The sequence below is a fragment of the Lagenorhynchus albirostris genome, chromosome 14, assembly GCF_949774975.1.
Source record: "Lagenorhynchus albirostris chromosome 14, mLagAlb1.1, whole genome shotgun sequence".
Lineage (NCBI taxonomy): Eukaryota > Metazoa > Chordata > Mammalia > Artiodactyla > Delphinidae > Lagenorhynchus > Lagenorhynchus albirostris.
In genome coordinates, this window is record NC_083108.1 from 72,772,781 (window position 1) to 72,799,353 (window position 26,573).

General features: G+C 45.5%; 1 protein-coding gene across 2 annotated transcripts in view; it reads right to left on the reverse strand.

Annotated features, from left to right (window-relative positions):
* HECTD4 (HECT domain E3 ubiquitin protein ligase 4) overlaps positions 1-26,573 on the reverse strand; it is a 190,945-nt gene that overhangs the window by 15,349 nt on the left and 149,023 nt on the right. For both annotated transcript variants that reach the window (XM_060170214.1, XM_060170213.1), the window contains exons 55-65: positions 25,936-26,096; positions 15,005-15,186; positions 13,567-13,772; positions 13,150-13,280; positions 12,653-12,858; positions 10,858-11,037; positions 7,219-8,525; positions 6,002-6,209; positions 2,120-2,343; positions 1,879-2,030; positions 401-507 (exon numbers count right to left, since the gene is read on the reverse strand). In XM_060170214.1, the coding sequence (XP_060026197.1) occupies positions 401-507; positions 1,879-2,030; positions 2,120-2,343; positions 6,002-6,209; positions 7,219-8,525; positions 10,858-11,037; positions 12,653-12,858; positions 13,150-13,280; positions 13,567-13,772; positions 15,005-15,186; positions 25,936-26,096 (3,064 nt within the window). The remainder of the gene's footprint in view (positions 1-400; positions 508-1,878; positions 2,031-2,119; positions 2,344-6,001; positions 6,210-7,218; positions 8,526-10,857; positions 11,038-12,652; positions 12,859-13,149; positions 13,281-13,566; positions 13,773-15,004; positions 15,187-25,935; positions 26,097-26,573) is intronic.

A 26,573-nucleotide genomic window follows, 5' to 3' on the forward strand; every position in this document is an offset into this window, starting at 1 on the left:
TTTTTGTGACAATAATAGCTTTCTCCAAGTCTGCTCGGGCCTTTAGGAAGATAAGGTTCTAATGTCCCAGGTAAGTGCCCTTCTGGAAGAAAATTTCTGAGCAGATTATCAATCTTTACTTTCAATCGCAATCATCTATTCTTCCCTTGGGAGTATGGTATTTCTGGAGCTGCTATTCTAACCTCCATCAGTTCAGGTCAGCAGAGATGGAGTCCTGGAGCAATAATCGCAGTTGGCCAGGGATGTCTTCCGTGTCTTGGGCAGGGCTGCCCTGCCTAAGCTAAAACCCGAGGGAGCCAGGCGGTCAGGGAAAAGCAAAGAGGCTGGATCCCAGGCTGCGCCGCCATCTCTAGGATGGAAGCAGCCCCAAGCCCGCATCAGGCCCAAGTTGCTTGTTCACCTTCTTGTTTTTTGGTGGGTGACTTTTCTGGGTCCTTTTCGTCCGGCTTGCTCTTCTCCGGTGACTTCGGCTTCACGGTGGGCTTCTTCTCGCTCAAGGCAGTCCTGCTGTAGACCAAAGCACCAGAATCAGAATTCCTCACGCCCACACCTCCTCCTGGTGGGGGGAATGCAGAACCTCACCAGGCATTCGTTCACCCTCCCCCAACTACAGCTGATGGTTCAGACAGGGCGGGGGTCAAGATCAGCTTTGTTCTGACCAAGAAAAGTTTCCTGAGCAAATTATGAGGACAATTTGATGCTTTAAAATGTGGAAAATCTCGAAGAGACACTTTTCAAACATTCTTTCTACATACTTCAGAGCTGTGCTGTCCAAGAAGCAGGCACTGGCCAGATGTAGCTACTTAAGTTTAAATTGATTAAAGTTACAAGTCCAGTTCCTTGGTGGCACTCGCCGCACTTCAAGTGCTCAGCAGCCACGTGGTTAGTGGCCACTGTGGTGAGTAGCACAGACAGAGAAATGCACATTTCCATCGTCACAGAAAGCTCTATGGGACAGTGCTGACTCAAAAGCCCCGTTTATGTATAATTAATTAATAAAATTTTAAGACACTTTTTTCTCTGACGACTTAAACAAGTCCTCTAGAGACTTCTGCTCCGTAGTACTTCACTACCTGAATTTCAACTTGAGCGTCATAAACATGTTTCTAAAGAAAATTCTACTAAATATGTGTGCATATCCACACATGGAATATTATGGAGCTACTTTAAAATAGGAACAGGGGAAGTTCTTTTTGTGCTGATATGGAATCATCTCCAAGATCAGGAGTAAACAGAAACAGCAAGGTACAGGCATTTTGTACAGTTCCCGACCTCTGGGTACGTGTACACGTGCTCGTGTACACCCAGAACAGTTCTGCAAGGCTACGAAAGTGACACTGCAGCCTCAGGGACAGGAGCTGGGAGGCTTAAGGATGGAGAGGAAGAGGAGTGGCTTTTCACTGCATATGCTTTTGAATATTGTACTAGTTTGGCCATTTACAATGTAACAAGATAATACGTATGCACAAATAAAACATTCTGCACTTAAATGTTAAAAGCAGTTGCTATGTTGGGGGTATTTCAGTGTTTTCCAATATGCACGGGTGCACTTTACAGTCTTTCTACAATAACTGTGCATTATTGTGTGGGTAAAAGAAGTTAGACTTTTTAAACAATTCTGTACATTTTAGATGTTTTATTAATTCAGACTGGTCTGCTTTCCAGCCTGCATGGTCCAGATTTTACTATCCTTACGGGTAAAACGAAACGTTCTCTTCCAGCTGACGAAGGCAAGGGCGAAAAGGACCCCGGCAGCAGAGCAGAGAAGAGCCAGATGTCTGGCTCCCCCAAGGTGCCAACAGCCTCCCAGGAAGCCTGCTAGGAGGTGGCCCTGCGTCCCCCTGCCCGGCCCACCTTCCGAGCTCCTCGGTCACCCACCTGACGCTGTTTAGCACGGTCTTGTCCTTGGCGGGTGGCTTGGTGATGGGCCGCTTGGTGCTCACCACCTTCCCGGGGTGCTGTTCCTTCCCCGCCTTGCTGTACTTGCTCTTGTCGAACTTGGGTTTTGGCACGCCGTACTTCCTCAGGATCTGCGGAGCACCGGAAGGGGGCGGGGCTCAGACTCAGCCCCAGGGGCACGCAAGGCCCAGCACGGGTGCGGTGGGGATGGGGTGGCTACCTGGGTGAGCTGGTCCTCCAGCACCTTTTTGGGGGGCCGAACATTGGTGAAGAAGAGGTGGAGGAGGTTGCCTGGCGTCTGGGAGTTGATCTGCTCTTTGCTGAGATAAATGTCAGACACTTTGATGGGCTTTGCTGGTGTCAGGCTCAGCATCTGCTCTGAGTGGGCGCAGCTCTTAAATATCTCCGTCAGCACCTCTCTGGCCCCGGGCACCAGCTTCTCACCTGTTATAGAATGGAGGGAGGGCAAATGGTTCTGCAGTGAACACGCTACGTCAGGATAAGCCCTGCAGCATCTGATTTACTTTTCATCAATGATTTATTTTTGAAAGTGGGTAATGGGTGGTTAGTGGTGATGATGAGCTGTCCGCTGAGACCTGGTGTCCCCTTTCTGCACGCACACCTCAGTTACACGCCCAGCCTTCTCTGCCGTGAAGTGTGGTGCTGTGAGGTGCGGCCCTGTGACGTGGGCCCCTCCTGGGCCAGTCTGCTTCAGGCAGGACACAGATGGGCTCCAGGCTAGGCATTTACAACTGGCCTCCTGTTTACATTTCTTGGGGCGAGAAAAAGATGGACTTCAGGCTGGACACTTGCAACTAGCCCCCTGTTTGCATTTCCTGAGACAGGAGATAGGTGGGCTCCAGGTTAGCTATTTAGAACCAGCCTCCTGTTTGCACTTCGAAATAGAAATAACAACAGGAACAGGGTAAATAGCCAGGCTTTCTTTCCTGTGGACACTTTGAGGTAACAGTTATGGCCGGGACAGAGAGGAGCTAAACGCTGTTCTGAGTAAAGATCAAGAGGTCACATAATATATTTCCCATCCTTGGGGCAAGGGAGACATTGCACATGCACAGAAAGGCTCCTTGGGGCTCAAAAAGGAAGGGGCACCACCCCATAATATGTGATGCCAAGGCCCTCCCATAGGCCTCTGGGGTGGAACCCATCTTGGAAAAAAGTTGCGCACGCCTGTTGGGGAGGGTCCTAGGGCAGGGCAGAGTGTGGAAAAAGAAACCAGGTAATTGGCCAAAGGTAAACAAAGACCCGAAGAACTGCCCTATAATGCATGACTCCACCGCCTCTTTACTGGGCTCCTCCTCATTAGGGAGGACGCCCACACCCTTCCTCTCCCGGTGTGCATCTCTGCCTTGCTTCTGTCAACTCAACAAACTGTTTCTCTGTGTGTTCTCCCACTTGTTGTTGTTCTGTGTCCCCAATAATAAACTTTGTACCTGTTTTTACAGTTCTCGCCTCCTTGAGAAACACGTTTTTCAATGGGGGTGAGGGCCAGGGGAACTTTGCTTCTAGCCTCTAGCCCTTGCTGGTCCACCGGCTAGGATTCCTGGTTTTCATCCAGGCTACCCAGGTTCAATTCCTGGGCAGGGAACTAAGATCTCACTTCACGCCACGGCTCACTGCTGCTTCTCTGAGATCATGTTCTCTTCTGCACTCATCCCCACCACTGGCTGCGTGGAGATAACAAGCCCCCGAATGGCAGACCTCAGGGCTCACCTTGGACTCTTACATGTGCAAGAAATGAACTTCCACTGGGTCTGAGTTACTGTACTCTAGGGTCTCTTTATCATGGAGGTTGAACCTCCCTTAACTTCAACATGTCTGTGATGGATAGTCCCCAGGGAGCAAGAGGATGTGGAGGCTGCAAGTACTTTTAGTGCAAAGTACAAGTTGTTCAATAGTTATTATTAGAGGATGCATTTGAAACCTGGCCCAGCCAGCAGGTGGAAAAGAAAGTTCTCTCAGATACAAGAAAACTGTCCCTGAGCACGAGAAAAAAAACACTTGTTTTTTTTGGTCCCCGAATAAGCACTCCAGAAGATGCTCTCACCTTTCCTAAGGGGCCAGTCAGGAATGTTCCCAGTGGAACAGGATGTTCCACTGCATCTGCATGTTTCTCGTGGCCAAGGGCCCCCACCTGCGGGCAGAACTGACTTGCTCATCACACCCTGTCCTCCTGCGCAGCCTCCTCATCCCCTCTCTCTGACGGTCTGGCCCTCCAGAGGCACACCCAGCTCAGGCCGGGCTTCAGGAGCCAGAGCACAAAGGTCCCCTGGGCATCTGGGCTGAGGGTGAGGAGACAGGTGTGTGGAAGGCATGGTCAAGATCTAAGAGCTGATTCAGTAGAACCACAACTTAAAGAGTCTTGAGCAAAATGCGTGTGGCTGTAACGTGGCAAATGTGTTATCAAAAGACTGAGTATCTTACGTGGAAGGTTTGACCATAATACAATCAGGAGCTAGAACTAAATTTGGATTAAAGCATGAAAAGACTGGCAAAGCATTAATTATGGCAGAAAAAGACCCCAGGGTTCCCACAGATCGTACACTAGCCACCCCCACGTGGGGAGCTGAGAGCCGAGTGAGCACCGTACTCAACAATAAGGGAACAGGGCTGAAAACAGGGCGAGGAGAGAGAGGCAGCCCCTCACGCACAAGAGTCCCAAAAAACTCAGAGATCAAGATACACATTGTAACGTGGTCCTTCAAAAAAATCAAAATTAATACAAGAAACCCATGATGAGTGAAATATTAAGAGTACTGTGCCGAGCCATATTAAAGCCTGATGCAAAAGGAAAAATCATTAATACTGATCCTGTCTTTATTTAAAATTTTAACAGTTTGTTCACCATGGATATTTTGCATTAATTTTGACTTTCATAAGTATTATATTAAAATAATTATTTATCTAGATTACTGAGTTGTTTTGGAGCCCCATTAAATTCTGTGGCCTCATTTACCTCACTCTGGTCCCAGCCCTGTGGGAGTATTTCAAAATTTCATGACTGGGGGATAATAATTTGAAACAACAACAAAATCCATACTCAATATTACATTTCTGTCCTCAGAAAACATAAAACAGAACAAACTCAACAACTCTATTATGAACTTTCAAACAATATTAAAGAGTTAGAAAAAACATAAATTTAAAAATTTGAGAGAGACTGATGCAAAATAAAGACAACAACACAAAGAACTACAGTTATAAAAAGAAAGGAGAAAAATTGCTGCTGCTTCTGAAGCGAAGCTGGGGGTGAGCTCTTGGCCTCAGGATCTGCTAGGTCCAGCTCTGTGGGGCCTCGATAGAGCCCGGGTCCTGGCTGAACAGAAGAAGTGGGGAAGCCAGACAGGGTAGGGTCCCCCCACATAAGAGCCACCAGAATGACAAAGTGGGACTTTTGTGAAAAAGGAACCGGAATCGGTTCTTCCCCAAGAATTCATTTTAAAGGGCGAGGTGTTAGCTGTCCTCAAGCATATTGACTAAATGATTACCAGCAATGTACATGGTACATTCTAGCTCTAGAGGACAGAACAAAATAAATACACTTGAACTCAAACAAGGGGAAGCCTGACTAGACAAAAGGAAAAAAGCAGCTTGAATGCAAGCCCACATTCAAGGCTGTGGCAGGAAACAGGAGCACCTGAGGGCTTGGTGTGGGGGGCCTGTGGCAGGGCCTGCCCGCTGGCCTTCAGAGCCCTGACGGCTCTCCTGGGGGAGCAGCAGTGTTCTCTTCACATCGTGTACACAACGCACCTTCTGTTAACCAAGCAGTGAACCATCTTCCCAACATTCCCTGAGTCACTTCTTAAATCTTTGACCCCCAGAGCTCCTCTTTAAGGTAAGATGTTAAAAACAGGGAAAACAGGACATGGAGAGGGGTATGATTTTCTTTTTTGGCCGTGCTGTGTGGCTTGCGGGATCTTAGTTCCCTGACCAGGGATCGAACCCAGGCCTGTGGCAGTGAAAGCACTGAGTCCTAACCACTGGACCGCCGGGGAAGTCCCAAGATGGGTATGATTTTTGCTCAGGTTTTTTCCTATAAATTTCTAAAAAAAAGTCTATTAATTAAAAAAAATCTATAACCTACCTTTAATTGACTTATCATTGAAATAATCTTCTAACCCTGGGCTCCCCTGCGTATCAAACAAACTCTGATTTACTACAGACACAGTGAGTATCTCTTCCGTTGACATTTCCATCAATTCATCTTCACCATCCAAACTTGACAAACCAATCAAGTCATTATTGTTAAATAAACTCGCTCGGATTTTCTCGATTTTGGCTCGGGATCTGATCTGTGTGAACAAGGAAAAGGGTAAGGATTTGAGTGGAGAGACCAGTCACTCAGCTAGCTGTATGAACTTTCTTTCCCTCCCGTCTGTCCCTGAAACCCTCTACTGTCTTCAGCATTGGGAGCACGGCCTGACCGGGGCAAGCTGGGCTTCCCGGCAAAGTCTCTTGTATGTGCCGAAAGTGGTAACTTGCAGGCGAACAGCTCAACTGGACATCTCTGTCGCTAAACCCCGGTCAGGTCTGTGGCTCTACGCAGATGCCCCGGGGGTTCAAGTCCACGCTTGGCTCCGAGAAAATCCGCAGGGAGAAGGTGGACAGATTCTGGGAGGAAGCCAACCCCTGGATCTTTGAGCTCTCCTGTCAGAGCCCGTGGGGTGGGGAGCAAGGGGGTGCAAGTTCTCCTCCTAGTGCCTTCCCCTCCATATCTAATAAGGGCGAGGATGGTTTTTACTCTGCACCCGACTCCCGTTACACAGGGGGCAGGAAGACACAGGTTGCAGGATTTCTAAACAAGGAGGCCCAGAAAACACATGGGATCTTGAAGTGGAAATGTAATCTGGCAACACGCGCAGCATCTGAAACTCAGAATCACTCCGAACAGAACGGCAAGTCTGTTCTCTCCCTGCTCAGTGGGGATCCCTCCTGCCAATGGCAATGGTTAAAACAACCCAAAGCCACTCAAAAAGAGGCCACTGGGGCCTGAGTTGGAAAACACTCGATGATGCTCAACCATCAGGAAAGGTCAGCCCCTGGAGCCCCTCCCACACTCCGCAATGAACTGTATTTACTTCCTGACAGACTTGCTATCACACTCAAGAGATGGGACCTCAAATACAGATAATCAACATGATTGATCACTGCTGTTTCCAAGAGCTGCCTCAGGGAGCCTGCTAAGTGCCCCAATGTCACCTATTACTTAGTCCCTTGGAAATAATATTGGAAGGCTTAAAGAGGCCTGGGGGATTCTAACCGCTCATGATTTAAGTGGTTGCCAAGGCGTGAGGTGCTTACCTCCACAACCGCAAAGCCTTTGATGGGGCGTGCTGTGAGGGGCTGGTTGTCCAGGGACGTGACTGTGTACATGGAGCCCATGTCTGACACTGAGGCCGTTTCTGCGTTGTCCAGTGGCTCCCCCAGGCTCCCAAGGCTGCCCAGGCTGCTGGTGCTGCATAGGGAAACGTCCAGGCTCTCCTGGCTGGACACTACGTGGGGCTCCAATAAGCCCGCAGGGATGGGCAGCTCTAGGCCCGAGGGCAGCGGTTCCATGGAGACGTCGCTGACCGTCTGCAAGATGCCCTGGGAGCTGCAGATGGAGGCTTGACTGGTGGATGCAGACGCGCTGATGCTCATGGCGGGGGTCGGGCTGCGGGACGTGCTGACCTCCAAGCTGTCTGTGCTGGGGAAGCCAAGGGTCTTCTCTGGCTCAGTTTTCCCATCACCGCCCTCGGCCTTGTCTTTTGGCTTCTTGGGGTCTTCGTCCTGCAGGGGGATGTAGATCTCGTCTTTGAAGACCCCGCCGTGGGCGTTGCAGGCCTTGCGGATGGCGCCTCTGACGATGCCCTCGTCCAGGTGGGTGGGGATCCCAGAGATCACCAGCAAGCGGCTATGGGCGGTGGGACCCACCAGGGCCTGGCAGGCGTCGGCGATGGCGTCGCTCGTCACACCCAGCCCCTGCGGGTCCTTCCTGGTGAGGTGCCGGAGGATGATGAGCAAGGTCAGGCCGCGGTGGAACCACAGCATGTCTTCGGGCTTGCCACCCCCGATGCTCAGCACGGTGGGGTCCGAGTCCACTGAGCGCGAGGACTGGCGCTTCCCAGAGGAGGAGGCCTTTTCCCGCTTCATCTTGACTTTCTTCCTCTTGGACAGGAGGCTGGGGCTCTGTGGCGTCTGTCCTGGGGAGGACGACGAGGAGGACGACGAGTCGCTGAGGTTGGGGGCGGTCGCCGACGTCACCCCGCTGGCAGTGACACTCATGTTGGTAGGCAGGGTCACCTCGGCCACCGCCAGGCACCCTTCCATGAGCGCATGGAAATACGTAGAGAACCTGCCCTGGTCGGCGGCCGCCACGGTCCCCGAGCCACCGCACGTGCTGCCCGAGACCCAGCTCTGCGTCTCCTCGTCGTACAGCTTGTGGAGCTCCGACTGCAGGGCCATCAGCATGGCCAGGCAGGGGTTCAGCTGGAGGGCGATGGACGAGGACAGGCCGGCAGGGTGCTTCCTCTGCTCCAGGCTGTGCACTGTGCGCAGGAGCTCTGCCAGGAGGTGGAAAACCAGCTCTTTCACGCAGGCCGCCATGTCTGTGGTCCACAGGAAGTTTCCTGAGGTGAATGAAAGCAAAAAAAAAAAAAAAAAAAAAAAAAAAAAAAAATCACCTATACAGAGCTTACTATGTGCCAGGCACTGTTCTAAGGCACTTTAATGGAGGCAGCCCTCACAGCGACCGCGTGAAACAAACATTACATCCTTCATCCCCATCTCACAGATGAAGAAACGCAGGCTCAAAGAGCTGAAGGACTCACACGGCTGCCACACGGTCACACAATCTCATAGGGCAGAACCGGGCAGGCTGGCCCCAGAGCCGGTGGCCTACACCCCTGTGGCAGGTGACCGCATGGAGCCAGCTTCTACAGCTCTGACCCTGAAATCATTGTTTTCTTTCTCATAAACTTATTAAGCAGGTTGGTGACAAATCATTAGCATAATGTTTCCTGAACCATGGGATGCTCACTACTGGGGGCATACAATCCAATTTTACCAGATAGCTCAGAAATACACACGGAAAAATGATTCCTTTTAAACTCCTCTTTCAGTCCTGATTTTGTCAACAAGAAAGCCTCACTCTGGGGCTAGAATATTCTTAATAGAGAATAGCCCAGAGACCCAGAGCCTTTGACAGGGAACAGTAGTTAGCCAGAATTTCTTAACAGTAACTGCTTAACTTTTTAATTTTATAAGTATCTTCTAGTTATGGCAAGGGATACGAATTTTCTGTTTAAAGTAGCAAGATAAAGTTCCTTTTAAAATTCAGTATAAGTTTAAAAAAAGGAGAAAGGAGTTCATTGCCATAAAAACAAATCAATAAATGGTGATAGGCATGACTTGTAGACGTGGCAGAAATCACATAAAGGTGGCATGAGAATGACTGAAGTCTAGGAAACACTGTCTAGAACAACCCTGGGCCACACGTCTGTGCCAAGGTCCCCTTCGTGCCAGATGCGTGTCTTCTATCCCCAGTCACATTGTGGACAGGGAGTCCCAACGGCCAGGTCTGGCTGACTTACCGAGACTCCCAATTAGGCCCAGCACCCACGAAGGAGGGGACTAGGCTGACTGGTCTCGGGTGATGCTGTTTTGATAATTCTAATTGGTAATGAACTCATGGCTGTCACGGGACATGGTGCTCATGGAGCCACTGACAGGGAATAAAGGCCAGTGGGGTCTAAGGCCAGGCCCTCATGTGCTCCTATTTCCTTCTCTGTTGTCCTTCCTCTGCCATTGGACATTTTTGGAAGACGACGGCCTTGGAGAGAAATCTCCACCAAAATTGCAAATGGTGGCCCGAGAGCTGAGACCAGCCACATACATCTCGTTCCCACAGCCAGTGGTTCCCTGCTCACCTCTTCCAACCCCCTGCCCAATGTGTTTTAAAGAATGTGAATTAGTTGTCAACATTTAGAAACTGGGAAATTCACATCAATATCTAGATTTCTGGCTTTTCTTGAAATAAAAAGTGACAGTATCTGGCAGGACTAGGGCCACATTCTTACACCGCAAATGAGTAGTAGGGCTCAGTGGCTGCCCCACAGGACACGTGCCCTCCAGTTCCCTGGAGGTCCTGGGTCCACTTCTCTCTCGAATTCCTCTCACTTACATCATCTCCCTGACCCCTGAGGGCACCTGAGTCCGCCAACATGTTTTTCCCTCCAACACCAACATTTTGTATTTGTGAAAAAATACAAAAATATAAAAAAGTTGAACACCTTATACAGTCAATATTTGGATGCTACCACCTAGATTCTACCATTAACATTACTACATGTGTAACAAAGCTGTGTTTGTTTTATTACACATCTATCTATCCCTCTGTTCATCCATAGACGCAGCTTAGTTTTTGATTATTTCAAAATAAGTTGCAGATATCAGTATTTTTATCCCTAACCACTTAAGCAGACATATCATTAATTAAAACTCAATATTTAGAAAAATTTTGAGGTAAATTTATATGCTAAGTTCACAACTCTTTAAGTTTACCATTCCATGAGTTTTGCTACAATGCCATCTCTCTGTAACCTTTCAGGTGCTGTGAGGTCATAATGTTTGAAGGTGAAGGGTGGTATGAAAGTGAACAATGTTACAGAATCAAAGTTACAATAATGGCATATGTTAGTGCTTTAAAGTAAAGTATGATAAAATTAATCTTATTTTCCCAGTTACATGCCACCCCTCAAAATAATGAAAGTACCCTGCAAATCATGGATTTGGAAGTCTAGGCTACAGTTTCCACTCAATTCCCCAAGCCCAACTGACAACAAGCTGACAAGAGCTGTCACCACCCAGGCCACTGTGGCCACCCCAGGCGCACCAGCCAGCTCCTTCCCCAGGCACCCGGCCAGCTCCACCAGCCTGATCCTGAGGGAAGGGAGGCCTCACCGAGCAGTTCCACCACTTGCAGGAGGACGGACGTCGGGATGGTGTCAGGCTCATCTTCAGATCTCCCTTCGCCATCCTCCGACTTCCAGGACAGCAGCTGCTCTGCGAAGGCCATCGCCAGTGGGAACTCAAGGGGCAGAGAGTGTAACACCAGCACGGCTCCGGGAGGGGGAGACACCCCTAAAAGAAGCACCCAGAAGGAAAGCTCATGACTGGTAGCACCCGATCAAAACAAGCTTGCGATAAAGACCTGCCAGGTGTGCGCAGAGAAACAGGGCCGGAAAGCCTGTCCACTCATGCACTGGGGGCGAGAGGAAATGTCACTCCCCACACTCCAGACGGAGTCAGCCACAGGCGCAGGAGGAGCGGAGGACATCCTCCAAGGAGTCCACCTGTTGGTGTGAGAATGGGACAAAGGGCAGCAGTGGGGACAGGGAAGGATAAACATCTCCCTGTCAGTCAGATACCAACCAGCCTGATGACCTGGCATGGAAATAGGAAGTCAGACTTTAAAAGATGCTTCACTGGAATGGTCCCAGCCTGGTAAAGAAATAACCAGCCCTTTGGTGCAGCTGCAATCCCATGGGAGCATCAGCTTACTTTAGATTTACAGAGTGGACCAGCAGGGGGGCCCCCAGACTTCAGGAACTACCAGAATTCTCTTTTACTGCCTTCGGTCATTGTCATGGCCTGAATCTGACCGAAGCTGCCAACGATGAGAGAAGAAAGACCCTGAGGTCTGATCCCTGTCACATCCTGCACCGCACCCCAACCCCCTCTGCAAGCACTGGTCAGACATAAGCTGGGGTACCAGGGGTCTCTGGCCGGCTCAGGAGGAACCATGTTGACTGGCCTGTACTTTGGGGTGAATGTTTATTTGGGGAATGACAGGTAAAACAGAGATCTTCTGTGTTTAATATAAATTTTAAAAAACAGTGTAGGCAAAATACAATGAAAACAATAGACCCTAATAAAAAGAGATCATAACCTTGTTTAGCATTGACCAAATACCTTAAGAAATGTCCTTTCATTTTATTCCCTAAGGATGCAATGTCTCCAGGATTGGAGCTGTGCAGAAGCCAAGGCCCAATTTTGGCTGAAAGTTCAAATACATCTTTATAATTGTCTCTAACAAACATGTGTCCATCTTCTCCTGTCCAACATGCCAAGGACGTGCAGTGCAAGTCTGAGACTAGGTTTCCCTTCCTCTGTGTGTTGACTCAGAAACAGAGTCAGCTGGCTCCAGTATACAAAGCAGACAGTCAGCGAGAGCTTCAGGATTTACAGAGATGGAGACCTCATCTAAATCTAAATCTGCGGAGGCTTAACAAAGGACGCCAAGGAGACAAGACCACTTGGGCTTCCCAGCCTGGCCACCACCAGGCTTTGTTTAACATTGACACGGGGAGCAGATGATCACTGAGGCCCGTGCCTCAGGGAGCCACATTATACCTGAGAGAATTCAGTTTTAATGAGAACTTGAAGGGCAGCCAGGATTATTACAGCTAAATGATGGGACTGCTCTATTTAGATCATTCTGAACAGCACACGCTTGTGAAAGAAAAGGAAATCCCCACTGTAGTCTGGGCAGCATCTGCCAGGTCTTCCCCTGGCAGGAAAGGGAGAACTTTTAATCCACTGTCTCTGAAATACACTGCCCCAAGCAGTCTTTTTCTTTACCCATAGGAAACTGGAACACAGCACGGTAGAAAATCCTTTCAATTTTCACAAAGAAGGAAAGCAGAGAATGACTTCAAAGCTGTTCTTTTTACCGGGAGCTAATTCAGAGACTTACCCAGTTTGATGTGGACTTTGTCTGTGGAGAGGATCACAGAAGGGTACTGGTTGGTGGTGGGAGGCGGCGTGAGCCCCGTGTTGGCCGGAGATGCATCCCGCGGGTAACAGATGGCCTCGATGAGGTTTAGCTGGCCATTTCGCTTCACTTTGTGGCCCAGCCCGTACACAAGCACCCGCGCCCACGGCGCCTTGTACAGAGAGGAGCTGAGTAGGAGGAATGCGTGTGAGCAGAGTCCAACCATGTCAACAAACACTTTGTTGTGAGGGGGTGGTGAGAACTGGGCACACGTAAGTCACCTCCATCACATTTAGAAGGTCATTCTTTACATAGACTAATTTCCAAAACATGGAAATTAGGGAAGAACTGTAAATCATGTTCAAGTACACTATGCATTAAAGAATAAAAGCAATGAGTTTTTTTCTTCTGTAAATTGCACCAGAATCTGTCTTACTTTTCTCTCCCCATCACCATCTTCTACAGTATGGGCAACTTACTCTTTGCGGAATCCAGACTGACTTTCTTTGCAAGATACTACGACAAAAGCCGCCCCGGGGAAATTGACGTCCATGTTGACCTTGGACTCGGAAATTGGAAACTCTTCGGAGGGGAACTGCTCTGGTGCCGTCTGCAGAGACATTTAACAGGGAAAGCCACGGGTTAAACACAAGAGAGCATTTCCTTTTCCCAGCTCCCAGGCAAAGGAGAGCCAATGCATACACTGTAACAGGATCAGGAGGACAAAAAAGCCCTCTGGGAGGAAGGACACCACGGATGGGACAGGGGAGGGGAGCTGCGAAGAAAAGCAGACTAGTGGGGCTTGGGGAAGAAAGTGTCATTTTCAGCCAGCCAATAAGATTTCCAATTGAAACCTGTAACCCCAATTTAGGGACATCAGAACTTTGGACTTTTACCTGCAGGAAAGAGCAGATCTGTTTCGTCAGCTCCAACAGGCTCTCCTCACCCTGGTGCAGAGTCCGAGTGATGGCCACGTTGAGCCACTCTCTCACTGTCTGGGAGCTGCCCTGGTAGAAGAGGTCCGTGGCCGAGCAGTTCTGGGAGTGGATGCAGTGCTGCAGGGACTGTGCCAGGAGGATGGAGCTGGAGCTGATGGTGCCGTCTGGGGACAGGAAAGAAAACACAAGTCAACAAGAACAGCAGCAGCCACGGGCTGTGAGATCCTGAGTAACGAGCCAGGAGCATCCTGTCCAGAAAACCAGGATGGGTTCGCTTGGACATACGTCTTGGATAATAGACGTTACCAGTCAGATACTGCAGGGGGTGGGGGATTCAGGAGTTCGGTGGCCTTTAACTTTTTGCTTTCTTTTAAGCTACAAAACTGTTGTCTAAAATAAAAACCTGAGTTGAAGCCCAGGTCTACTAAGCAGATAGAAGTGGAGCTGCTTGGATTCAGGGGTTCCCAGAGCCTGACCTATCGGCTGCCCTGGCCAACCTGGAGTTTCACCAAGGAACCACTGGAGTAGCTCAGAGTGGAGTTTATAAAGCAAGTGTTAGCCACTGTGGCAAAGCTTCTTCCACAAGCACGTTAAAGCTTTTCAGGTCTGTTTTGGAGCCTCTAATTTCTTGGGGTGGGCCACTGGACCCCATGTGCTTAAGTGGCCTGTGGAGATGTAGTTCACACAGGCACTGGCTGGGACCCCATGGCTGTGAGAGATGTCCTTTATGCTTAGAATGCCACCTGCCCTCTCACTCCTGCTCCCATCTTAGTAGCTAGGAGGTCAAGGGAAGCAGGCTGGAGGCCAAGGTGCCAGAGGAAGACAGAAGAGGCCCTTCAGTCTTCAACTGAGTTGAGGGCAGAGTCATCACTTAGTATTCACCAAGGGAGCGAACACACAGCATCAGCCCACACTCCAAGGGCCCCACGTTGAGCAGATGCACACAGGCTGGCCCATTAAAACAGCTCCGCTTGAGGTCACGATGAATCAATTAGGTCTCTTTGGCGGCGTTTGACGGCAGGAACGTTTTCCCGTCTTTACACGTCAAACAGAATGTCTGTGACAACAGTACAGTGACTACATTTCATAAATAAGACTTCATTTTCCTTGATCCACGATTAGTTTACTTAATGAATGCTTAATAGGTTAATGACTAAATATGTCGTCTAATACACTTAGATTTTTCAAAGAGTGAGAAAGCACTGCAAAGACAGCTGCAATCTTTCGTGCAGTTTATCTACACTAAGTCTAAAGGTCCTGTGCTGGGACTCCTCCCCCTGCTCATGTGGAGAACAAGGACACTAAGCACAGCTCCTGCTTGGCGCCCAGCTCACCCTCAGGGCTATTCCATCCTGGGCCTAATTTCTGCAGTGAGAGCGGCAAAGCCGAGGTTTACCTGGGAGGGGAGGAGCGAGGAGCTGATTGGACAGCAGCTGCAGGTGCTCCAGGGTAATGTCCCGGATGGCAGGGATGTGGAAGAGGCGGGTAAACAGGTGAGGCAGCTTGGGGGCGAAGATGTTGAGCAGGGCCATGCGGCAGTACAGCCTGGCCAGTGCGGCCTCGCAGCGCAGCAGCTCCCTGCAAGGGAAGGGCAGGGGACAGGCGCTGAGCTCTGACGCTCCAGCCTCCACACTGGGCTGGGCCACGGGCCGCTGAAGGGGAAGGACCACATCTCAGGCTTCTCTGGCCTCATGCTCTGTGCTCCAAGTTAGACACTTGTGTTTTAAACAAAAAGCCACATTTAGTTATGTTTGATTTTTCCCAACTCAAAAACCACCGTGGAAAAAGAAATGAAAATATATGTTCACATAAAGACTCACATATACGTGTGTTCACAGTAGCATACGTATAGTAGCCAAAAAGTGGAAACAGCCCAAATGTCCAACAACTGAGGCACGGTAAATCCATACAATGGAATGTTATTCACAAATAAAAAGGGATGAAGCAGTGACACGTGCTACGACATGGATGAACCTGGACAGCCCTGTGCTAAGTGAAAGAAGCCAGACACAAAAGCTCACATATTATGAATCCATTTATATAGAGTGTCCAGAATTAAGCAAATCCATAGAAACAGAAATTAGATTGGCGGGGTTGAGCTAGGGGACAGGAGAAGGGGAACTGACTACTAATGGGTGTGGGGTTTCTTCTTGGGGTGATGAAAATGCTCTAAAACTGAGAGTGATGATGGTTACAGAATTTTGTGAATATACTAAAAATTGTTGGCCTGTATACTTTAAATGGGTAAATTACACGGTACGTGAATTGTATCTCTGTAAAGCTATTATAAAAATTTCAGTGTGGGCATTTTTTTTTTATGTGATGAATTTATGAAGTGATTGGCATTCACCTTGAATAATAGCTCATTAGTGACTAAGCAGGTCTCATTTAGAAATGCATCTCTTGGTAAAGAATCTAATCTAGCTAATACTAAGCATAGGGGAGTCTCCCTGTATTTTATTAGCTTATCACCATAGTTAAAAATTCTACTGGTAGTAAGCACTTAATCAAGAAGGCAAGTTAGAAGTAGCCCTTTTGGAATGTAAATTGGTGCAGCCACTGTGGAAAACAGCAGTGGAGGTTCCTCAGAAAACTAAAAATAGAGTTACCATATGATCTAGCAATTCCACTCCTGGGCATATATCCAGACAAAACTATAATTCAAAAAGATACATGCACCCCTCTGTTCAAAGCAGCACTATTCACAATAGCCAAGACATGGAAACAACCTAAATGGCCACTGACAGATGAACAGACAAAGAAGATGTGGTACATATATACAATGGAATATTACTCAGCAGTAAGAAAGAATGAAATAATGCCATTTGCAGCAACATGAATGCAACTAGAGATTATCATACTAAGTGAAGTCAGAAAGAGAAAGACAAATACCATATGATATCACTTATATGTGGAATCTAAAATATGACACAAATGAACCTATCTATGAAACAGAAACAGAATCATGGACATAGAGAATAGACTGATGGTTGCCAAGGGGGAGGGGGTTGGGGGAGGGATGGATTGGGAGTTTGGGATTAGCAGATGCAAACTGGTATATATAGGATGGATAAACAACAAGGCTCTACTGTATAGCACGGGAAACTATATTCAATATCCTGTGATAAACCATAATGGAAGAAAGAATATGAAAAAGAACGTTTTTTATATATATATATATATATATATATATATAAAAATATAAATAACTGAGTCACTTTGACGTACAGCAGTAGTTAACATTGTAATTCAACTCTACTTCAATAAAAAATAAGTTAAAAAAAATAAAAGAAATAGCCCTTTTGTGTCTATAAAGTCTAGGTCTAAACCCACTCGGAGCCAACAGGGGTCACTTGATATTACCTACTGACCCAAATTAAAGGTAATGCTGGTCCATCATATAAAGTGAAGACAAAAAAGAAACCAGCTAAGATGGTGCATGTTAGGTGGTTTCTTTCTTGGCTCCACCAGTTTGTAATATTCTTGCGCCAGAATTTAAAACAAACCAACTCCACCTGCTTCTTCCCTCCTCAGAAGTTTGTCTGTTGACAGTACTAGCACAGCTCACGAGGACCAGGGCAGCAAAACAGATGAGGTCTGACTATGAAAGCTGAAAGCCCTACAGACTCCCCCCAGCTCTCTCCTCACATTGCAAAGCCACAAGTTGCCAGGATGAAGCTGGAGTGAGATTATTTTTGGTCGACTCTGCAGACTGTTAACGTCCCTGAAGTCTCTGCTGAGGAGCCCCCCCGACTCTTCATTCTCTAAAGTCCTCTCTCAAACCCACGTGAGCACTTTAGGCTGAGTACACCTCTGATGAAAACCCGTACTATGACCAGAAATTCCATCCTTGTATTGATCAAACAAATCTATGGCATATTTCATATTTCTCCCAATACCGAGATCACCACATTAATACTGACTGTAAATGTCCTACATCTGCAGCCTGATTGTAACCTTGCGAAGCACTTTCTTGCCTTTTCTCTAAGTTGCTAGTCAACAGTCAATAGGTTTCATCTATCACAGAAATTTGCCAAAAATATGACTGAAAGTCTTATTAAAGAAGTTTTTAAAAACTTTAAGAGTACCATATTGATATTCAAGCACATATGTTTGGGGATCCTTTTCAACAAATATGTGGAGTCTACAGTGTGAGCCAGGGCCCAGATTAAGCACTGGGAGCTCTAGCAAAGAATCAGACAAGGCATCTGCTTTTAGGAAGCTTATGTTCTAGAGGGAGGAGACACACAATAAACAAATTAAAAAAAATAGCAAAAATATCAGGTTCTGGAAGGGAAGTACTGATAAAATACAGTGTTATGACAATGTGCTCCTGTGGGCTTACTTTACATGGTGAGGCAAGGGTTTTTTGGAAAGGTGACACATTCATTGCGATCTGAATGACAAGAATGAGACAGCCGATCCACCAGAGGGCAGACAGCAGAAGCAAGAAGAACTACAATCCTGCAGCCTGTGGAACAAAAACCACATTCACAGAAAGATAGACAAAATGAAAAGGCAGAGAGCTATGTACCAGATGAAGGAACAAGATAAAACCCCAGAAAAACAACTAAATGAAGTGGAGACAGGCAACCTTCAGAAGAATGATAGTGAAGATGATCCAGGACCTTGGAAAAAGAAAGGAGGCAAAGATCGAGAAGATGCAAGAAATGTTTAACAAAGTCCTAGAAGAATGAAAGAACAAACAGAGATGAACAATACAATAACTGAAATGAAAACTACACTAGAAGGAATCAACAACAGAATAACTGAGGCAGAAGAACGGATAAGTGACCTGGAAGACAGAATGGTGGAATTCACTGCTGCAGAACAGAATAAAGAAAAAAGAATGAAAAGAAATGAAGACAGCCTAAGAGACCTCTGGGACAACATTAAACACAACAACATTCGCATTATAGGGGTCGCAGAAGGAGAAGAGAGAGAGAAAGGACCCAAGAAAATATTTGAAGAGATTATAGTCAAAAACTTCCCTAACATGGGAAAGGAAATAGCTACCCAAGTCCAGGAAGCGCAGAGAGTCCCATACAGGATAAACCCAAGGAGAAACACGCTGAGACACATAGTAATCAAACTGGCAAAAATTAAAGACAAAGAAAAATTATTGAAAGCAGCAAGGGAAAAGCAATAAATAACATACAAGGGAACTCACATAAGGTTAACAGAGTTTCTCAGCAGAAACTCTACAAGCCAGAAGGGAGTGGCATGATATACTTAAAGTGATGAAAGGGCAAAACCTAAAACCAAGATTACTCTACCTGGCAAGGATATCATTCAGATTTGATGGAGAAATCAAAAGCTTTACAGAGCAAAAGCTAAGAGAATTCAGCACCACCAAACCAGCTCTACAACAAATGCTAAAGGAACTTCTCTAAGTGGGAAACACAAGAGAAGAAAAGGACCTACAAAAACAAACCCAAAACAATTAAGAAAATGGTAATAGGAACATACACATCGATATTACCTTAAATGTGAATGGATTAAATGCTCCAACCAAAAGACACAGGCTTGCTGAATGGATACAAAAACAAGACCCATATATATGCTGTCTACAAGAGACCCACTGTAGACCTAGGGACACATTCAGACTGAAAGTGAGGGGATGGAAAAAGATATTCCATGCAAATGGAAATCAAAAGAAAGCTGGAGTAGCAATAGTCATATCAGATAAAATAGACTTTAAAATAAAGAATGTGGCCTTCCCTGGTGGCGCAGTGGTTGAGAGTCCGCCTGCCAATGCAGGGGACACAGGTTCATGCCCCGATCCGGGAAGATCCCACATGCCGCAGAGCAGCTGGGCCCGTGAGCCATGGCCGCTGAGCCTGCGCGTCCGGAGCCCGTACTCTGCAACGGGAGAGGCCACAACAGTGAGAGGCCCGCGTACCGCAAAAAAAAAAAAAAAAAAAAAAAAAAAAAAAAAAAAAAATAAAGAATGTTACAAGAGACAAGGAAGGACACTACATAACAATCAAGGGATCAATCCAAGAAGAAGATATAACAATTATAAATATATATGCACTCAACATAGGAGCATCTCAATACATAAGGCAACTGCTAACAGCTATAAAAGAGGAAATTGACAGTAACACAATAATAGTGGGGGACTTTAACATCTCATTTACACAAACGGACAGATCATCCAAACAGAAAATTAATAAGGAAACACAAGCTTTAAATGACACAATAGACCAGATAGATCTAATTGATATTTATAGGACATTCCATCCAAAAACAGCAGATTACACATTCTCCTCAAGTGCTCACGGAACATTCTCCAGGATAGATCACAGCTTGGGTCACAAATCAAGCCTCAGTGAATTTAAGAAAATTAAAATCATACCAAGCCTCTTTTCTGACCACAACGCTATGAGATTAGAAATCAATTACAGGGAAAAAAACGTAAAAAACACAAACACATGGAGGCTAAAAAATACGTTACTAAATAACAAGAGATCACTGAAGAAATCAAAGAGGAGGGGCTTCCCTGGTGGCGCAGTGGTTGAGAGTCCGCCTGCTGATGCAGGGGACACGGGTTCGTGCCCCAGTCCGGGAAGATCCCACATGCCGCGGAGCAGCTGGGCCCGTGAGTCATGGCCGCTGAGCCTGCGTGTCCGGAACCTGTGCTCCGCAACGGGAGAGGCCACAACAGTGAGAGGCCCATGTACCGCAAAAAAAAAAAAAAAAAAAAAAATCAAAGAGGAAATCAAAAAATACCTAGAGACAAATGACAATGAAAACACGACGATCCAAAAACTATGGGATGCAGCAAAAGCAGCTCTAAGAGGGAAGTTTATAGCTATACAAGCCTACCTCAAGAAACAAGAAAAATCTCAAATAAACAATCTAAACTTACAAAGGAACTAGAGAAAGAAGAACAAACAAAACCCAAAGTTAGCAGAAGGAAAGAAATCATAAAGATCAGAGCAGAAATAAATGAAATAGAAACAAAGAAAACAATAGCAAAGATCAATAAAACTAAAAGCTGGTTCTTTGAGAACATAAACAAAATTGATAAACCATTAGCCAGACTCATCAAGTAAAAAGAGGGAGAGGACTGAAATCAATAAAATTAGAAATGAAAAAGGAGAAGTTACAACAGACACCGGAGAAATACAAAGCATCCTAAGAGACTACTACAAGCAACTCTATGGCAATAAAATGGACAACCTGGAAGACATGGACAAATTCTTAGAAAGGTATAACCTTCCAAGACTGAACCAGGAAAAAATAGAAAATATGAACAGACCAATCACAAGTAATGAAATTGAAACTGTGATTAAAAATCTTCCAACAGGGGCTTCCCTGGTGGCGCAGTGGTTGAGAGTCCACCTGCCGATGCAGGGGACACGGGTCCGTGCCCCGGTTCGCGAAGATCCCACATGCCGCGGAGCGGCTAGGCCCGTGAGCCATGGCCGCTGAGCCTGCGCATCCGGAGCCTGTGCTCCACAATGGGAGAGGCCACAACAGTGAGAGGCCCGCGTATTGCAAAAAAAAAAAAAAAAAAAAAAAAAAAAAAAAATCTTCCAACAAACAGAAGTCCAGGACCAGATGGCTTCACAGGTGAATTCTATCAAACATTTAGAGAATAGATAACACCCATCCTTCTCAAACTCTTCCAAAATATTGCAGAGGAAGGAACATTCCCAAACTCATTCTATGAGGCCACCATCACCCTGATACCAAAACCAGACAAAGATAATACAAAAAATGAAAATTACAGACCAATATCACTGATGAATATAGATGCAAAAATCCTCAACAAAATACTAGCAAACAGAATGCAACAACACATTAAAAGGATCATGCACCATGATCAAGTGGGATTTATCCCAGGGATGCAAGGATTCTTCAATATATGCAAATTAATCAATGTGATACACCATATTAACAAATTGAAGGAGAAAAACCATATGATCATCTCAATAGATGCAGAAAAAGCTTTTGACAAAATTCAACACCCATTTATGACAAAAACTCTCCAGAAAGTGGGCATAGAGGGAACCTACCTCAACATAATAAAGTCCATATATGACAAACCCACAGCAAACATCATTCTCAATGGTGAAAAACTGAAACCATTTCCTCTAAGATCAGGAACGAGACAAGGATGTCCACTCTTGCCACTATTATTCAACATAGTTTTGGAAGTCCTAGCCATGGCAATCAGAGAAGAAATAAAAGGAATCCAAATTGGAAAAGAAGAAGTAAAACTGTCACTGTTTGCAGATGACATGATACTATACATAGAGAATCCTAAAGATGCCACCAGAAAACTACTAGAGCTAATCAATGAATCTGATAAAGTTGCAGGATATAAAATTAATGCACAGAAATCTCATGCATTCCTATACACTAATGATGAAAAATCTGAAAGAGAAATTAAGGAAACAATTCCATTTACCACTGCAACAAAAAGAATAAAATACCTAGGAATAAACCTACCTAGGGAGACAAAAGACCTGTATGCAGAAAACTATAAGACACTGTTGAACGAAATTAAAGATGATACCAACGGATGGAGAGATATATACCATGTTCTTGGATTGGAAGAATCAACACTGTGAAAATGACTATACTACCCAAAGCAATCTACAGATTCAATGCAATCCCTATCAAATTACCAATGGCATTTTTTACAGAACTAGAACACAAAATCTTAAAGTTTGTATGGAGACACAAAAGACCCTGAATAGCCAAAGCTATTGGCAAAGACACCTACAGTCTTGAGGGAAATAAAAAGGAGCTGGAGGAATCAGACTCCCTGACTTCAGACTATACTACAAAGCTACAGTAATCAAGACAATATGGTACTGACACAAAAACAGAAATATAGATCAATGGAACAGGATAGAAAGCCCAGAGATAAACCCACACACCTATGGTCAACTAATCTATGACAAAGGAGGCAAGGATATACAATGGAGAAAAGACAGTCTCTTCCATAAGTGGTGCTGGGAAAACTGGACAGCTACATGTAAAAGAATGAAATTAGAACACTCCCTAACACCATACACAAAAGTAAACTCAAAATGGATTAGACACCTAAATGTAAGACCGGACACATAAAACTCTTAGAGGAAAACACAGGAAAAACACTCGTTGACATAAATCACAGCAAGATCTTTTTTGGCCCACTTCCTAGAGTAATGGAAATAAAAACAAAAATAAACAAATGGGATCTAATGAAACTTAAAAGCTTTTGCAAAGCAAAGGAAACCACAAACAAGATGAAAAGACAACCCTCAGAATGGGACAAAATATTTGCAAATGAAGCAACTGACAAAGGATTAATCTCCAAAATATATAAACAGCTCATGCAGCTCAATATTAAAAAAACAAACAACCCAATCAAAAAATGGGCAGAAGACCTAAATAGACATTTCTCCAAAGAGGACATACAGATGGCCAAGAAGCACATGAAAAGCTGCTCAACATCACTAATTATTAGAGAAATGCAAATCAAAACTACAATGAGGTATCACCTCACACCAGTTAGAATGGGCATCATCAGAAAATCTACAAACAACAAATGCTGGAGAGGGTGTGGGGAAAATGGAACCCTCTTGCACTGTTGGTGGGAATGTAAATTGATATGGCCACTATGGAGAACAGTATGGAGGTTCCTTAAAAAACTAAAAATAGAATTACCATATGACCCAGCAATCCCATTACTGGGCATATACCCAGAGAAAACCGTCATTCAAAAAGACACATGCACCCCAATGTTCACTGCCGCACTATTTACAATAGCCAGGTCATGGAAGCAACCTAAATACCCACTGACAGATGAATGGATAAAGCAGTTGTGGTACATATATACAATGGAATATTATTCAGCCATAAAAAGGAACGAAATTGGGTCATTTGTAGAGACGTGGATGAATCTAGAGACTGTCAAAAAGAGTGCAGTAAGTCAGAAAGAGAAAAACAAATATCGCATATTAACGCATATATGTGGAACCTAGAAAAATGGTACAGATGAACCAGTTTGCAGGGCAGAAATTGAGACAAAGATGTAGAGAACAAACGTATGAACACCAAGCGGGGAAAGCAGTGGGGGGCTGGGGGTGGTGGCGTGATGAATTGGGCGATTGGGATTGAGATGCATACACTGACGTGTATAAAATGGATGACTAATAAGAACCTACTATATAAAAAATAAATAAAATATAATTTAAAATAAAAAAGAATGAGACAGCCATGCAAAGTTCTGGGCAAAGCATTAGCAGGCAGAGGGAACAGCATATACAGAGACACTGAGGAGGAAACAAGCTTGGTGTGTGAGAGAAACTGCGAAAGGAGAGTACACTGGGAGAAGCAGATAGACTCTCAGGCTCGGGGAGGGTTTGGCGAGCCAGGTTAAGGGTTTGAATTCTACTCCATGGGAAGTGGAACGCCATGGGAACGTTTGAATTAGAGGAGAGAGATGAATGATCTGATCTGTGTTTCTAAAAGATCACTCGGCTGCTGTGGAGAGAAGGGAGAGCTGAAGCCTAGACCAGTGTGGTGGAGGCGGAGATGGAGAGAAGCAGCCTGGGATGTACTTTGGAGGAAGAGTCAATGGGACCTGCCGATTGGTTACATGAGGCAGTGAGGACAAAGGGTGACTTGGGCACCCCTCACAGATGTGGAAAGACCGGTGGAGAAGAAGGCCTGAATTCCACCTCACATGCGACATTTTAGGCACCTATTAGATTAGCCTTGTCCATGTAAGAGCTGACTTCGGTTAACTTGTTTTCAGCTCAGTTCTAAAAACCTGACAAAAGTAGTATTAGCCATATATGTATGTGTGTGTGTGTGTGTGTGTGTGTGTGCGCGCGCGCGTGCATGTATATATATTTTTTGGCCGCACTGTGCGGCTTACGGGATCTCAATTCCCTGACCAGGGACTGAACCTGGGCCATGGCAGTGAAAGCTGGGAATCCTAACCACTAGGCCACCAGGGAACTCCTGAATATCAGCAATATTACCAGGCATGTTGCTTATGGTCAAAACCACCCCCAACTGGCAAGCTGCACTGGGAGGACTGAAAAAAGAGTGCTCTTGGTGGGAAGCTACAGTTTCGGGCTTTCCAGAAAATGGTGACTCTTACTAACTGGGCCTGCCTCTTGCAGAAATCCCTAGAAGCTATGCCTGTGGAATTGTTACAAAAGATACCAGCTTCTATTTGGGACATGGGGCTCTCAGCCATCACGTGAACACAGCGACGTTAAGTCTATCCCTCACACCTGGGTTGTCACTGGGTGGGTGGGTGGGGTCAAAGAATAGCCTTTGAACTTCTGTGTGGATGACTATGACTCCTGCTGAAATGTATGCACGACACTTCCCTGTGGCACGCCACGCTTCCCATCCTGGATCTTTCTAGGTGAAGCTAGTGCCAAGTATCGCCTATTTGGGTCTTGTGAATTTGATTGTCAACTTGAACTTACGACCACCCAAATGGGGCGGTGAAACATCTGAGTGGAGATGGCAAGGAGGCAGTTGGATACGTCCATCTGGTTTTCCAGGGAGAGGTCTAAGCTGGAGATACACTCAAGTTGCTTCAAAATTGACAATATAATGAGAAGTTACAATGCTATTGGATGAACAGTATGAAAAATAGTTTATGGGAAGTTTTATTAGAGAGCTCCATTTATCATTATATTTTCTTCTGAATTGTTGCAAGAATTTTTATGACTGAAAGAAGGAATTTGCAGGTGCATGTGAGGGAATTTTGCCAGATCTTTAGGATTTAACCCACAGACGGCAGGCACAGGTCTCTTCAGACCCCCGCAAAGCGCTGGGCACAAAGGAGCACTCAAGGAATACCTTGTTAGTTTAACAGAAATGAGCTGGCTGCTCACACAGTGCCTGGACTCCTCTTAGTTGTGTCTTCTCGACTCGGTTTATACTTTAGAACTTTTCCACGTTCTTCAAATCTCCAGACACCCCTCAACACCCCCAACTTACAGCAGAGTATCCATGGCACAGGCCAGGTGATACTGGATGCTGCAACTGTTCTTCCTAACTCTTGCAATTCGCTGTTATCTTTACTAGCTGCCTCTGTCTCTCTCTTAGCTTTGAAAGAAAAGCCTTCTTTGTCAACAATGAATGGCACATGTGATAAAACAGAGTAAGTGGATTTCTGTGACCTGCTAGAAAGAAGTGCTCAATTTTACCTGTGAATTTATTATTTATTTATTTATTAAAAATTTCTGGCCATGCCACATGGCCTGTGGGATTTTAGTTCCCCAACCAGGGACTGAACCCAGGCCCTCGGCAGTGAGAACTCGGAGTCCTAACCACTGGACTGCCAGGGCATTCCCTTACCTGTGAATTTGAAGGTTGGTATTGTCCAGGGTGACCAGCCCATTGGTGGCAGTCCTTCGGTAGCCTGCTGGGGGCCTTTCCAACATATCAATAGGATACCAGTATCGGACCAGCACACCTTCGCTTCGGAGGTATGTTTCTACCTGCACCAATTCATTTACCTACAAAAGAAAAAGGAAATGTCTATTTGGTTTTTTATTATTTTTTAAAATTTATTTCTTTTTATTTATTTGTTTTTTGAGCACTGACTTTTTTCCCCAAGTTTTAAAATACATATGTATACATATAAGACCAAACTTTTATAGCAGTAAATACTAGTTTCATGTCACTGATTGAGGCTAAAAGTTCAAAGATATCTGGATAGTGTATTTAGTTTTTTCATACCAGCTGGAAAATTTTAATTGGTACAATAAATTAAAGAACTTCAATGTAATCATGAGTTAGAAATTTAAAGAGAAGAGTGGTATATTTCAAGTAACAGTTCAACATGCATTGTTGCCAGGTAAAATTTATGTTCATTGTTTTTATGTTAATAATTTTGTAAAAGCAGGGAATCTGTCTGATCGCTCCATTTTATTGCTAGGAAAATAAAAATGTAAGCTCATGAATACGCATTCTGGATTCCAATAGCAATGTAA